Below are 16,386 nucleotides of genomic sequence, written 5' to 3'. Positions count from 1 at the left end.
CAGTGTAACCTCTCCCCCATCCCTAACTGGCAGTTTTCTGACAATGTACACAGGTAGCGGCTAATCAGTGGTGTGGGCAGGGTTATACACAGCTTAGTATTATAACTACTGCTACTTCTACAACAGAGAAAACAGGGATTCTATCAAAACCACACTAAGCTGTCCAATAAGTGATAGATGCATAGTTGGAATCTAGTTGGAAAGCTGCCAATCAGTGGTGTGGGCGGGGTTATACAAAAAATGATTAAAGTGAGAGTAAGCAGCCCAGTAAGTGACACCGCTGGAATCATGGTTTCTGCCCCTACATAATACAGCTCTCAAATGGGATTGTAAAAACCTGGTGACAGATTCCCTTTAACTTATTAAGGCTATGTTCACACAGAGCTGATTTGTTTGAACACACCTTAATGTGTCTAATCCTTGACAGTGATTTTTCACACAAACATCCATGATACCGGTTAGAAGCTAAATGGCCACATTTTGTTTAATTCTAATGTCATCTGCATCATGCGCATAAAAGATATTTGACATTCGTCCCGCTGCTCCGTGCCTGTCTATACTAAGTACTCACATATTGGCCGTGTTATTATACATATAAACAAATAATTTATTAATGATGATTAAAACCAAATTATGTGCCAACATGGCTGCCATATGGTCCAATATAACGCTGTTAACCAAGCAATCTCTGACAACGATGAACTAGGAACTGTGCTGAGCACAATAATATGTTAGTGATATTGTATGGTAGAACTGCTGCAGCCAATCATGCAGATCAATTTCTCTTCTGCTTCTCCCAACTGAGACCATGGAAAGAAGAGGAGGAGAAAGTGGATGGCACATGATTGCAAGCGTGCAAGCAGCAGAGTGTAGAAACATTGGAATCTTAACAGTGAGTATATTACACATTGTTAAAGTCCCATGTTAGACTGCCTGCCAATTATAAGTCCTGGAAAACCCCTTTAACAACAAAGCCCAGGTCTCCATAAATTGCATTAATGAGGCCAAAATCTTTGCAAATGTTCATGTAAAAGAGAGTTCAAAAGGTGAGCGCTAGTAACATGTCCTAAATAATGTTGGTGTACCATATAATTAGTTCAACTCAATTTTTGTGCAAGAGATGCTAATTATTTCCAGATCTTCATATTTATTTTTTTTGCTTTTGAAGTATGCATACAATGTTAAAATAAAATGTCTAAACAAAGTTTACATTTCCATTCTCTTGTTTTTCAGAAGAGGGGTTCTAACTATCCCAGCTGTGAACTGAAGAGAAAAAGATTTCATTGCAGTCCTGGGAAATCAGGGCCGGTTGGATGTCAGGATGCAAGTGGTTACCCTAATAATATTACTTTTCTTTTGTAAAGCATCAGAGTTTAAGAAGGTAAGAAGAAACAACCGAGGAAATGACAGATCAAACAACTCGAAAAAATCCTCTAGTACTGTTAAACGCTATGCTGCTCCAGGACTAGCGTGTGAGACATACACATATATTAATGAAAAGTACTTGGACTGTCAGGAGAGAAAGCTTACATCCGTCCTAAATGATTGGCCAGATGATCTGGTACATATTTTGCTATCGAGAAACAGAATTCGTATAATAAAAGATAATGCATTTTCTAAGTTTCAAAATCTAAAAAGTCTGGATTTACAACAAAATGAAATTACAAAAATTGAGCATCAGGCTTTCTTTGGCTTAAAAGGGCTGACAACTCTCTTACTTCAACATAACAGGATAAAAATCTTAACAGAGGAGGTATTTATCCAACTGCCGCGACTTACCTATCTTCGACTTTATGACAATCCTTGGGATTGCAACTGTGAGTTGGAGTCGCTTGTAACATTCCTACAGATTCCACGAAACAGGAACTTTGGGAATTATGCCAAGTGTGAGAACCCAGCAGAATTGAAAGGTGGAAAATTAAAAGACATCACACCTCAAGTAATATGTCAAGAAGATGATGAAAAACCTAAACCACTCGAAGGATCCAAGGTGACAAAACCTTCTGTGGATTCAACACTTTGCCATACATATCTATACCCAACTGCAACACTAGACTGCAGAAAAAAAGGTAACTAAAGCATGACTAGTTATAACACTATGGATGTTAACACATTTTAAGCTCCAGTTCCATCATTTTGATCTTTTTAGAAAGTGTTTCCTTTCTCTTTTTGGCCAAAATTTGGAAAAGTTTTATCCAGTAGTGTTTGTAGTCTCTTGCCTTTGACTTTAGCACAATATTATTTATTATTGGATAGCGTAGTACAACATGAAGCACTATGTTGAAATCTAAAAGTATTAGAAATCTGACCTGAAATTATGAAAGCAAAGCCGAACTTCTTAACTGGCTTAAAGGAGTTGTGTGGTGAAGAGAATTTATCACTTATCCACCATCGGTGAGTGTCTGATCGCTGGGACCCCCACAAACGAGAAACTTTTATCTTTTATGGAGTTATAGTGCTGCACTCGGCAGTCCATTAATGAATGAATGGAGCACCGGTCAAGCATGCGCACCTTCACTCCATTCAAACAGGGATAAAAATGTCTAAGTTTGGTGATCTATGGGGATTAAGTGGTCAGATCATTATTGATCTTTAAGGTATTAACTATCTTATGGAAAGATGACAACTTCTCCTTGCCTCCTCACTCAACCCCTTTAAATCTGTAGACAGATACTTAGGGATGCCCATTCTATCCACTAGATGGACTTGAATTGCTGCACCTGACAGTACAGGAAACTAGCTGGCAGCCCTCCACACAAATTCCTTACCTTAGTGATCAGGGAGAGATGCTGATCATTGCCCTAGACCATCAGTTATTCTGGCAATAACTTATTTAGAGGACAAAGTATACGGGAATTATGCGATAATATAGTGTTAACAGAAATGCATGTGTTAACAGCAGGCATTGTCAAGTAGACATTACATGGTCCCACCGAAATAGGCAAGTACATGTACAATTTAAAGGGAAGACAGCAAAAAAACGCAAATTAAGAAGCTAGCACTTTGTGTAGTCCCAACAAAAGATTTGGTGCTGCTATATACAGGCAAGAAAGCCAATGATGTTGATGATACACATAAAGTATGATCTCTTGTGACCTCTCTACTGTGTCTGTTCTCTATGGATTCTTAATTACCTTAGTATTCGCCACCAGCATATTCCTTGTTGGGCACTTTATAACTTTTCCATAGCAATTTTGGTAAAGTATTTAGTGTGATTGGTATTTTGGCCAGCTACTTTGCTCAGCATCCCCATGTTTCATCAATGCATTGCTATTTTACAAATGTTTATTTGAGCACTGAATCTTTACTGAAGGTGCAATTTGGGGTGGTCGGCTTATTTTTCGTGCATCACTCCAGTAAGTATGGACCGTGTGATGAAGCCAATATTAGCCAGTAATGGTCAAGTGCCAACCAGAATTTCATCATTGGCAGCATAGATACAGAGGCAGTGGCAGTCAGTAGATTAATGGGGCAAATACACTGGCTCAGTAAGAAATTAAAGGGAATCTGTCACCCCTTTTTTGAGATATCATATAATGATATCATTCAATTGCGTGTCACATAAGGATTCTCTTAGTACTTTTGCTTCCCCCTGACCCTGCACCTTTCATGCATAAATACCTTTTTTATATCGGTTCAGATGTATGTAAACTGCCGCGGTCCGGTCCGCTGGGTGGGGCTTATTCATTTGCTCCCCCCCCCCGTCTTGCTTTACACAAGAAGAAATGCGTAGAGCAAGACACGGAGGGGGGGCCAGTTGAATAAGCCCCGCCCAGCGGACCGGACAGCGGCAGGTTACATACATCTGAACCGATATAAAAAAGGTATTTATGCATGAAAGGTGCGGGGTCAGGGGGAATCAAAAGTACAAAGAGAATCCTTATGTGACACGCAATTGAATGATATCATTATATGATATCTTAAAAAAGGGGTGACAAATTCCTTTAAGAAAATGAGTGATCCTTCTTTTGTTACTTTATGACATCAGCAGCTTTTTAAACATCTATTCATAAAATAGAAACATTAAAAATGTTTGCATACATTACTGTTTATGGCCAAATTGAGTTTTTAATGAAAGATCACCAGATGGGTTAAGGGAAGGAGTAAAAAAAAGGGAAGTGAAAAATAAAAGAAAAGCAAAAAGAATTTTCTGGGGATCGCTATGGAGTCCCAACGTGGGCATCTGCAAACAGTATGGAGAATAAAGCGCTTTTCCAAACTACATCAACAGCGAATGTTAAGAAAATCACATGGAAAAGGTTGTGTGTAAGGAAAAAGCACTTTTTCCAATCAATAGAAATTGCCTTCCTATTTTTTCCCCACTTTGTAACATGTAAGTCTATGTAGACATAAAGTATATCGAGGAGTTTGAGGAGTTTTTGTAGCAGAAATTGAGCACAAAATCCTTCTCCAAATCTCAAAAAGCATAAAAAAAATTGGAATTTCCACTCAGAGTTTGCTCCAAATACTCAGCAAAAAGACTGTGTGCACTGTAGTGCAGCGATAGCACACGTATGCAGTGAGGAGGCAGTGACCCAACAAAGTTCCAAAACCAAAGTCTCTTTAATGCGGTTACTTCACAGCATTAATGTCCAATTCACACAAGTATACACCATTAATGTACAATTCACAGCACTACATAGTACCCGGTATCCTCTGGATCGCTGCCAGGAACCATACCCTCCAGTTTGCAGCCGTTAAAAACGCTAGTCCACCTCCTTTGGGCACAGGATAGTCTACCTCTGGTTCACCGCCAAGCACAAGACAGTCCACCTCCGAGACCAGTTGCCGTGGGCGACTGCACCGCTGTGTAAGCTGTGGGTGCCAGGTGTCTCAGCTCTCCTGGCTGATTGGTTCTGCTGGCCTATGTTGCCTCACACAGGTAGAGTGCTGCAGAGCCGACTGCTCTGTACTCCTCCAAACACCAGACAGACACTGATTCTGACCCTGAACTGACACTCTCAAACCCTTTACTGCAGGGATTTTAACTGGGATCTGTGGCCTTCAGCCACATGGAAATCCTGGGCCTGGAATAAAATGCACTGCACAACTACCATCCTGCAGTCTGTTTCAAAATACAAAAAACCCAGAGCAGGTTTTCCCTAACTCTGCCTTGGACACTAGCATGCCCAAGATTAACACTTATTTTTAGTCTGCCTTGCAATCACAGCTACGCCTGTGACTGCAATGCACTCTCATGGCCTCCAAATGCCTACGTGCGCATCCTGGGGGGAACACACAGCCACCCTTACCTGTGACACCGGTCACTGCCTCATGGCACATACAGTGGATATAAAAATTCTAGAAACACCTGTTAAAATGTCAAGTTCATGTCATGTAAAAAAATCATACCAAGAAGAATAATTTCAGAGCTTTTTCCATCTTTAATGTCACACATAAGCTGTATAATTCAATTGAAAAACAAACTGATATCTACTGTATTTGGGTGGAAATAAAAAAATTAAGAACTAAAATAATGTGGTTGTATAAATATTTACACCCTTAATCTAATACTTTGTTGAAGTACCTTTTGCATTTATGACAGCATTCAGTAATTTTGGATAAGAGTATCAGCATGGCACATCTAGAGCTGGAAATCTTTGACCATTCTGTCTTGCAGTAGGACTCCAAACATTGATTTATATTTAGTACTGTTCACAATCCCCCCCAACTTGACTAAAGCCCCAGGTCTAGCTGCTGAAAATCAGCCCTAAAGCATAATGCTGCCTCCACTCATTCTTCACTGTGGGCATGGTGTTCTTTTGGAGATGCACATTATTGCTTTAAACCAAACATATCTTTTGGAATCTGTGGCCAAAAAGTTATACTTTGTTCTCATCAGACCATAACACATTTTCCCACATGCTATTGGCAAGCTTGATGTAGGATTTAGCAAAACATAGCTGGGCTTGGCTCTTTCTTTTTGTAAGAAAAGGCTTTACACTTGCCAGGCTACCCCACACGCTAGATATATCAAGAATAGTTCATATGTGCCATACACCTCTGGTACTTGCCAGAAAGTACTACAGCTGCTTGTTGCTGTGGGCCTTTTTTAGTTTTGTTACTTTTATTTTTCTACTCATATTGATTTCATTTTGTTTCTCAATGGATTTGTACAAATTATTTGTGACATTAAAGGTGGAAAAAGTTCTGGAATTATTTTTCTTGGTATGATGATTTTTCTTTACATGACAGAAACCTGGCACTTTAACAGAGGTGTGTATACTTTTTATATCCACAACACACGAAGTGTATCAGTAGAATCTTGTCCCCCTCCAGCAATCTGAATAACAGAATCATATGATTAAGTTTGTCTGTCTCAGTACAGAGCATTCTGAATGAGGAAAGACTTATTGAAGATATAGGGGAGCATAGTGTCACGACACAGCTGTCGGGTGACCCTGGAGCATAGGCTCCTTCCCTGTTCCTAACACTAGGGGGCGCCCTAGCTCGCCCTACTCCCCAGGATACTTCTGAAGGTGAAGACGCTGGGGCCTCCACACTTGCCTTATTTCCTGAGTTAGTCCTCCGTCTGTTCTCTTCCTCCAAGCAGGGAAGAGGGGCGCTACCGTGCACTTTAGTACACCCAGTGGCGGATTATAATGAGGTCAATTTGGGCAGTTGCCCCGGGCCCAGTGGGGTTAAGGGGCCCACAGCCCAGGCCAGTAAATTGCCCCATTATAATCCGCCACCGCGCAGGGCCGGATTAAAGGCAGGGCAGGCGGGGCTTCAGCCCCGGGGCCCCCACCACAAGAGCTTCTAAGGGGGCCCCCACCACATTCCTGCTGGCTGCTGCAATGGCACTCCATCTTCTCCCCACCTAAAAGTGAGTGACCGTGGGGGTGGCATTATGTGCTCTGCTACCAGCAGCATCTACAAGTAGCGTGAACGCTGATGCTGCTGGTAGCGTGCAAAGGCTTGTGATGAAATCACAGGAGGTAAGGTGTCAGGGCCCCCGATCATGTGACCCCTGTCTCCTCCCCTCCTGTGACCTCATCACAGGTCCTGTGCGCACAGCACAGAACACTGAGAGCAGCCATGTATGTGGAGTGCGGCTCTGCGGGTGGAGGTCGGTGCCGGAGGCTCCATTATTCTCTATGTGGAGTGCGGCTCTGCGGGTGGAGGTCGGTGCTGGAGGCCCCATTATTCTCTATGTGGAGTGCGGCTCTGCGGGTGGAGGTCGGTGCTGGAGGCTCCATTATTCTCTATGTGGAGTGTGGCTCTGCGGGTGGAGGTCGGTGCCGGAGGCTCCATTATTCTCTATGTGGAGTGCGGGTGGAGGTAGGTGCTGGAGGCCCCATTATTCTCTATGTGGAGTGCGGCTCTGCGGATGGAGGTCGGTGTCAGAGGCCCCATTATTCTCTATGTGGAGTGCGGCTCTGCGGGTGGAGGTCGGTGCCGGAGGCTCCATTATTCTCTATGTGGAGTGCGGGTGGAGGTAGGTGCTGGAGGCCCCATTATTCTCTATGTGGAGTGCGGCTCTGCGGATGGAGGTCGGTGTCGGAGGCCCCATTATTCTCTATGTGGAGTGCGGCTCTGCGGGTGGAGGTAGGTGCTGGAGGCCCCATTATTCTCTATGTGGAGTGCGGCTCTGCGGGTGGAGGTCGGTGCTGGAGGCTCCATTATTCTCTATGTGGAGTGTGGCTCTGCGGGTGGAGGTCGGTGCCGGAGGCTCCATTATTCTCTATGTGGTGTGCGGGTGGAGGTCGGTGCTGGAGGCTCCATTATTCTCTATGTGGAGTGCGGCTCTGCGGGTGGAGGTCGGTGCTGGAGACTCCATTATTCTCTGTGTGGAGTGCGGCTCTGCGGGTGGAGGTCGGTGCCGGAGGCTCCATTATTCTCTATGTGGAGTGCGGGTGGAGGTAGGTGCTGGAGGCCCCATTATTCTCTATGTGGAGTGCGGCTCTGCGGATGGAGGTCGGTGTCGGAGGCCCCATTATTCTCTATGTGGAGTGCGGCTCTGCGGGTGGAGGTAGGTGCTGGAGGCCCCATTATTCTCTATGTGGAGTGCGGCTCTGCGGGTGGAGGTCGGTGTCGGAGGCCCCATTATTCTCTATGTGGAGTGCGGCTCTGCGGGTGGAGGTCGGTGCTGGAGGCCCCATTATTCTCTATGTGGAGTGCGGCTCTGCGGGTGGAGGTCGGTGTCGGAGGCCCCATTATTCTCTATGTAGAGTGTGGCTCTACGATTCGTGACCCCCGTCACGTGACGAGGGGGGCCCACAGAGTCTGAACTGCCCCGGGCCCTGGCTACCCTTAATCCACCCCTGAGTACACCAAACCAACAAACAAGGCAATACAAACAAGGGTTAACAGAAAACTCCAGGCATACAAAATGTTCACTAACATATAATAGAGGAATGCACTGGATAGTGGAGGTAGGGGAATAAACCAAAATAAAGAAGGATAGAGAATTACTGCAAATACAAACCAAACAGTCACAGATAACTCCTCCAATTCTCCTTCTCATATGAACTCCTCTCTCCCTCTGTTAGCCATGCAGCAAATGCTAGCTCTAACAAAGATTTGTAACAGAGCCCAGATTATAAAGGGGAAAGGAGTGGCTAACCGAGCTCAGCTGTGAATACAGGGATTTCCAAAATGGCTGATTAACCCCTGTGCTGCCAGAAGAAATAAACACATTTAAAATGAAGGAGAAGTGCTTTTTTCAGCGCCGAGTAGGAGCAACCAGACACTGCAGTCTTCTGGCTCCACACTGTCATGGTTACCCTATATGACACATAGAAGTTGAGTTTCAACAGTTCTTTAGTTGTATATAAGCATAACATGCAGGTTTCAGCCATATTTTTTTCATATTCTGAACAACCCCTTTAATTCTTAGGATTGCTTCATTGAGAATGGTTTATGCATTACTGAATTATACAGTAAGACAATCACAGCTGTGTTAAGGTGATATTGATAAAACCACAAGCAATGATTATTTTTACCCTTCTAGAGTTACAACAAGTTCCAACTGACATTTCTCCAGACATCATAAAACTGGATCTCTCCAGCAATAAAATCAGACGGCTGCAAGCAAATCAATTTAAAGATGTTCAAAATCTTGAGATTTTAAACCTGAGCAATAATGGGATAGAATTTATAGACCCAGGTAAGTGCAAATTAAGATGAGGGTGAGAGATTTTTTTTGCAAATATGAGGTTGGCAGTTCAGTAATACTTAAAGGGTACATATCGTTTTACATTTTTTTATGTTATTCCCAACTTTAAACCGTTAAATCATGGGGTTCTGTGTCCTAAGACTCAACCAATGCCTAAAAAGACTTCTCACAATTGTTCACTTCTGCACAAAATGTAGCATAAATTTGAGTTTACTGCAAAAAGTCACTCTTCTGAGGGTGATTACTCCATATTCTTAAGCTAGAAAAGTAGAGGTGTAGCAATCACGGCTGAAAAGGGTGAGACCGTGACCAAGGCCATGGATGAAGGGGTTCCCTGATGCTAGTCCGATTTTCATCTGGATCTGCATCCTTGGATGTACATTCATTTAAAATGTATTGCAGAGCATAGAGCAACCGGATCCCTGACCACTGTACCTACAGTAGCCACTGGACTATCAGAGGGTTGGAACTTACCGTAGTATGATATTCGGTACAGAATGGGAATATTTTTAGTGAATTGGGACAATTGGAGAAAATTATTACTACACGGGGACAATCCGATTACATTAATATTAAATGGTGCAAATTGGGGAAAATTATTACAATATTTGGCTAATTGGGGAACATTATTACTGTATGGGTGACATGATGGGGGATACTATTACTCCACAATGAGAATCATTAATAATATTCCCCATTGTAACCCACAGACTGGACTAGTCAAGGCAGGGAAAGCAGATACAATTAAACTTAGTATTTAAACATGTACATTCAGAATTTAGTGCTAATACAAACATCATTTAAGAGTTTATTAGGATGCCGATAAAGTAGTCCTAATGCCTCCTAGGGTTAAATCCTGATCACAGGTTCACTTTAAGTATTAGTTTATGGAGCCACTATTTGGGATATTCCAACTGTATTAAGGCAAAAAAGGTAGACGCTATTACTGTGCAGAAGCAGAAAAAGTGTACGTTAGTACTGTATCCCATACACTGGGGATAAGAACACAGAGAGGTATAAGAACACTGAAGCTTAACAGAAGAGAACAGCTCCAGAGAGAGATCCAGCGAGGCACATCCCCGCACAGAATGAGTGGCGGGGGAGGGGAGATCTGCACAGTTACCACATATGACTCAAGAGAACTGTAAACTTTTCCATTTTCACTCTCAGATTTCAACCCATATTAAGCAATATGGTTTTCTACCAACGTATGATGAAGTTTAATTGTTTCAGTTTCCTTCTTATTCAATTTTGCTTTTCTTTGGAGGTAGTAAAAAAGTTTATGATTTACAGTCCTATCCAAAATTAAAGGAGTTTTCCCCTACTTTTTAACTTATTTACAGATTTCTTATTGTCTACGGGCTCAGGGTGGAGAAATCTACTCACCTCCCAAATCAGAGCCACTCCTCCGCACTGACTTGCATTTCCCATACCAGACTCATGACATAAACAATGGCCGCAGGACTATTAGTGGCTGCAGATTGGCTGTAGCCGTCACTTGACATTATTTTAGGAGTCCAGTGGGGGACACAAAAGTCAGAGCGGAGGAGTGACATTGGGCCAGGAAGAAAGTGCTGATTTTTTATATTTCAAATTCTCCATCCTGGGCCCATTTACAATAAATTTTAACATAGCGGAAACCCCTATAAAAGGCACAAATCCTGGAAAATTAGCCTTACAAAAAAAACAAAACAAGCAAGGAGTGATAATTTAGATATAACAGGATAAACTGTATTTTCCCACTGAGAGAAATTACAGGTAATCTATCAGGTGATTTTTGTGTAGTATCCTGATATAGGGCTTGGCCAGCCCTTTTAGGATACGTTACTTTTATTTCTGTACATGGCCCAGTTATGTTCCTGTAAGCCATGGAAAAATTTATTGTCGCGCATTGGCCAGTCAAGTATATATAAATGGCAAATGAATATTCATGCCTTCCACCACCCATAATCCCGGCCGCCTATCTGAACTGGTATCACCGATTCTGTCAGACTGCCGTATGCCTGAGGATCGCATTGCAATCCTCGGACTGGCCGTCTGCTCTCTTGATCTAAGAGTGACCGCTGCATAGAAATTCATCACGGTGTCACACTCAGGTCAGGAGAGCAGACTACCAGCCCGAGGATTGCGATGCGATCCTCTGGAGAGTAACTCAGCAGTCTGACTGAATCAGTGACGCCGACTGGGAGGTGTGGGTGGGATTATGGGCAGGGGAAGGGGTGAATATTTATTTTGCATTTACATGCGTACCAGTAAGTCAAGCGTATGTAAATGCCAAATGAATATTTACCCCTTACCTGCCCATAATACCACCCACCCCTCAAGGCCAGCGTCACTGATTAGATTCAGTCAGACTGCTGTGTTAATTGCCAGAAAATCGTATCACAATCCTCAGACTGGTGACTGCTCTCCTGCCCTGAGTGTGACAGAATGTATTACTATGCAGCTGTCACTCAGGTCAGCAGAAGCGATCGTCAGTACGAGGATTGCGATGCGATTCTCGGGCATACGGCAGTCTTACAGAATCAGTGACACCAGTGCAGAGGGATGGGCAGGATTATGGGTGGGGGAAGGGGTGAATATTAATTTGGGATTTACATATGTTTGACTTGCCGATGTGAAACAATAAAATTATACAGGTCTTACAGCAACACAATGGGGCCACTTACAGAAATAAAAGATACATATCCTGAAAGGGCTGCCCGAGCAGTATTCCAGGATACTATTAGTATACTACACACAAATCACCTGACAGATTCCCTTTAAAAGATATGAAAAGCTTCAGGGACTTTTTTTTTTATTTAAAAGTAACTTGTCAAAGTTTTCCCATGCTGCATTAGGCTGCACTGTGACTAAACATGTAAGTGAATGGAGAGAAGCCACACATGGCTAGCTGGAATGTGACCAGGAGTATGTACAGTGTATCGCACATCTACGGTCACATGACAGCTCAGTATTGCCGCCAGTTCTTGTAGATTGGTGGAGCTCTGATCACTGGGACCCACACTGATCGGTATAATTGGGCACTATTATCCTTGTTAAAATGGAATGGCAGTGGGAAAGCTCAACATGCCACTTCACTGGTTATTGAGGTTACATGGGGCTGCCGAGTGCTGCACTCAGCTTTTTCCAAAACCACTATAGAGAATGAAAGGAGATTGGGCGTCTCTCCTGCCACTTTGCTTTGTGTTGGGGATACAAATTTCCCGTAGGGGATAAAAATGCCCCATTCTGTCAATCTGTGCGGGCTCCAGTGGTCAAACATCAATCAGAATCAGCTAATTATCACCCGTCTTGTACATAACTAAAGGTAACCTGTCATGTCCAGAAACAGTATTTACCTGTAGATATAGGGACAATCTGCAAGTAAATAGGGTTTGAAACCTATTTTGACAGCTTACTGGAGCAGCAGGTACAGGAAGAAAAACAAGTCAAAATCACTACCGACACTAATTGACAGTCAGTTGTGCCGCATGTGTGAGAGTGAAGAGTAGGCTGTTAATCAAAGTGTGGCGGAGTAATTAGAGCATGCTCACTGTGGAGAGAACAGTGACTGTAGCAACCCCCTGATACATCTCAATTAATGGAAGCGAGCAGATGTAATGAGAATAAAACCTTATTTTTTCATAGCCGATGATCCAGTAAGCCAGCTGAACAGAATCTTAATACAAATGACCTGCAGATTACCCCTATGTCTGCAGGTAACCAGAAATTCTGGACATGACAGCTTCGCATTATGGAATATATAATTCACCATGTGTATTAATATTAACCACATTCCTTTCTATATGTCTTATTTATAGCTGCCTTTTCAGGTCTCCTAAATCTCCATGAACTAGACTTGTCAGAAAACAAGCTCTTCAATTTCCAATATGGGGTCTTGGAAGATTTGTACTTTTTAAAAAGGCTATGGCTTAGAGACAACCCCTGGCGGTGTGACTACCACATTCATTACTTGTTCTACTGGCTAAAGCACCATTACAATGTCAATTACAATGGCTTGGAATGTAAGGAGCCACAAGAGTACAGAGGATGGTTTGTCGGGAAGTATGTTAGGAGTTACTATGAGGAATGTCCAAAGGAGAAATTCCAGATTCATGCAGGGATGGATGAAGAGGAGTGGGAGAAGATTGAAGGAGACAAGAAACACACAACTCAAATTGAGTCAGGAAAAACACGCAGTGTCCTATTAACAGTGTTGACTTAAAAGCAACTTTATTACATAATTTTGATGTTCTTTTTTTTTGGAAAATTCTGCAAGGACTTTTCTAAAAAGATTGTTGCAGTATAAGATGTATGATTTCTGTGTAAGAGTTTATTAAAATAGGATCTAAGTAAAACTAAACTAAACATTAGGCTAGGGCTAAACTACGCCTCAAAGGCGATAACTATGAAATTATTATGTGCTTTACCTATCTGGGACTACCCAAATATTAGGTTGTATATGTACTATTTTTGATGACTTGCTTGTATCATCTAAGTTTGTGTAACTTCCTGATAACTAGACCCACAAGAGAAGCTGCCCTGGGTTAAAGATGGACATGTTGTTCTTGTGCCATCAATGTCAAAGGAATCTGTCATGTTGAAAGTGGTATCTTATTTGGAAGTTATAGAGCAGGATGAGCTGATCAGACTGATATACAGTTTTTGCAAAAAAAAAAAAAAAAAGTTTCAGTAAAATTTACATTTTCTTTATCCCTATTGTTTGCATGCATATGTAGTAAATAAATAAGTTCATAGATATTATGAGAGGAAATTCTCTCTCCAGTATCAGAGATCTTAGCCGGTACAGATACTTTACAGTCTTCCTTGTGTAAGTGTGCATGCAAAGATAGCTGTCAATCACTGAGTAGGACCGAATACTCGACTCGTATTCTATCCACTGGAATTCCTGGCGTTTTATGCATGTAAGTTATACAGAATCTTTTCCTACAAACCTATATATTGTTCTGCTCAGCTTCTCCTTCTCTAGACCATGCTGTCCAGCAACTGGACTGCATGAAAGACTTGACAAGTTCTCTTTAATGGCCTTGAGCTTAAACCTAGCCATACACTTCAGATGTATATTGTCCAAACCTGTTAATTTCAGTGGGATCAGACCACCATATAAGGTGTATAAAGTCAACCTGATTCTCCATTGACAGCAGATGTCAGGAGACATGAGGCTAGTGATGGGCGAACATACTCAGATAAAGTCTTATCTGAGCATGCTCAGGTGTTATCTGAGTATCTCAGGTGTGCTCGTATATTATGTTTGAGTCCCCCGCGGCTGCATGATTTGCAGCTGTTAGACCGCCTCAAGACATGCTCAGGCTGTCTAACACCCGCAAATCATGCAGCCGCAGGGAGTTGAACATAATATACGAGCACTCCCAGGATACTCGGATAACACCTGACCGTGCACGGATAAAATGTAATGAAAGTATTTTCACTCATCACTAATGAGGAGCTATTTTTTTACTCAGGGAGATAAGCGGTCACTGGTAATAAGCCCCTCTCCCTACTGAGAACATACTGTACGAATGCTCTACTGTGTCAATCATGCACGTGCCTGGGAGGGCCAGGTGAGAATGATTGTACGGACAACAGCAATGTAATGTCTTTGCCAACCTAACCCAAGAGTAATATGAGACAGACAGTTTGGTATTCATTTCATCTACAAAAACATTATTTTTTTCTTACTGACATCTACAAAATAAACCTATAAATCTATATATAATTGCCTTAAATTGTCTGTCATCCACTTCCGTCAGGATGTCCCCAAATCCCACAATCCACTGCGCCACACCGGAAGTACACCAACCGCCATTTTGGTACACCCAAGTGATGCCGCCCGGATCCAGGACACAACCGCGATCCCGATGGCGCTCTGATCCAGGACGCAGCTGCGATCTCGATGGCGCACTGATCCAGGACGCAGCTGCGATCCTGACCGCCCCTGGGATCCCGGCCGCTGCTTGGATCCCAGCCACCGCTCGGAACCTGGCTGCCGCTGCGATCATGAGGCTGTGAAAGGGGTGTAACGAGGGGGTATAACAAGAGGGGTGTAATATAGGGGGTATACTGAGAGGGTGTAATGAGGGGGGAGTAATGAGAGGGATGCCGCCGCCGGACCCCCGCCAGGACCCACTGCCTGACTACACGCGCCGGATCCCGCCGCTGCCTGCCCACCCACCTCTGTGCAGTCACAGCTGGCAGGAAAGGTCGCGACTTGAGGCCTGTGCTGGAGATTGGGTGCGGCCACACTCTGGTGTCGCCTCACACCATCTCCAGCACAGACCGCAAAACACTGTCTTTCCTGCCGGTTGTGACTGCACGGAAGTGGGTGGGCCGCCACCCCCAGCGCCACAAAGCTGCCCCATCGTGATGTTACTGCCCTGCCGATGCGATAGCATCGGGCACACACCTAGTACATTATAAATAATACCTCATAAATTCTCATCACCTACAGATGAACAGAATACAGCTCGTAAAACTAGTGATGAGGGAGTATACTCGTTACTCGGGTTTCCCGAGCATGCTCGGGTGGTCTCCAAGTATTTTGGCGTGCTCGGAGATTTAGTTTTCGTCGCCTCAGCTGCATGATTTGCAGCTGCTGGACAGCCTGAATACATGTGAGAATGCCTGTTTGTTAGGGAATCTCCACATGTATTCAAGCTGTCTAGCAACCGCAAATCATGCAGCTGAGGTGACAAAAACTAAATCTCCAAGCACGCCAAAATACTCGGAGACCACCCAAGCATGTTCGGGAAAACTCGAGTAACGAGTATACTCGCTCTTCGCTACATAAAACACATAATTCAGCCACAAGATTTTTTTCTATCTGAACGTACCCTTTGAGTGAAGGTGCACAGAAGCAGTGGGATAAGCTGCTGTCAAACACCATATATGCCAGGCACTATGGCAAAAATCAAGGCACTGACCTTGAAAATCAAAGAAATCTTTTTTCCTGAGAATGGATGCTTGAGGCTGTCTGACAACCCCCATTACCATTGGAGTGGTAAATCTTGCCGGCAGGATCTTTAGAGACACATTCAATGTCTATGGGTAGCCTATACCTTGCTGTATTGTTCGTGCCATCTGTTCGCTGGTATTTTTAACATTTACAACTTGACTGCATTTAATTTTTGTTTTACAAGACAGCTATGAGTATCCAGAGGTTGTTTACACACAATAAATCACATACGGCTGTATTTGAAGGAACAATAATAAAATCCTACAGATATTTAAAGAATCAATAGTTTATTACAGTAATTGTATATATAGTA

At 43.1% G+C, this 16,386-nt stretch overlaps 2 protein-coding genes across 2 annotated transcripts in view; one reads left to right on the top strand and one right to left on the bottom strand.

Annotated features, from left to right (window-relative positions):
* Window positions 1-14,350, top strand: part of LRRC17 (leucine rich repeat containing 17) — a 59,618-nt gene extending 45,268 nt beyond the window's left edge. The window contains exons 2-4 of the mRNA XM_073573640.1: window positions 1,234-2,069; window positions 8,954-9,109; window positions 12,922-14,350. Coding sequence (XP_073429741.1) covers window positions 1,322-2,069; window positions 8,954-9,109; window positions 12,922-13,325 — 1,308 coding nt within the window. The 5' untranslated portion in view covers window positions 1,234-1,321 and the 3' untranslated portion in view covers window positions 13,326-14,350. The remainder of the gene's footprint in view (window positions 1-1,233; window positions 2,070-8,953; window positions 9,110-12,921) is intronic.
* Window positions 1-16,386, bottom strand: part of FBXL13 (F-box and leucine rich repeat protein 13) — a 396,865-nt gene that overhangs the window by 168,201 nt on the left and 212,278 nt on the right. The window lies entirely within an intron of this gene.

This window comes from Dendrobates tinctorius, unplaced genomic scaffold (assembly GCF_039654945.1).
Source record: "Dendrobates tinctorius isolate UK_male_01 unplaced genomic scaffold, ASM3965494v1 ptg000035l, whole genome shotgun sequence".
Lineage (NCBI taxonomy): Eukaryota > Metazoa > Chordata > Amphibia > Anura > Dendrobatidae > Dendrobates > Dendrobates tinctorius.
Note: the sequence above shows the minus strand (reverse complement) of the source record. Positions and strands in the feature narration are given on the sequence as shown.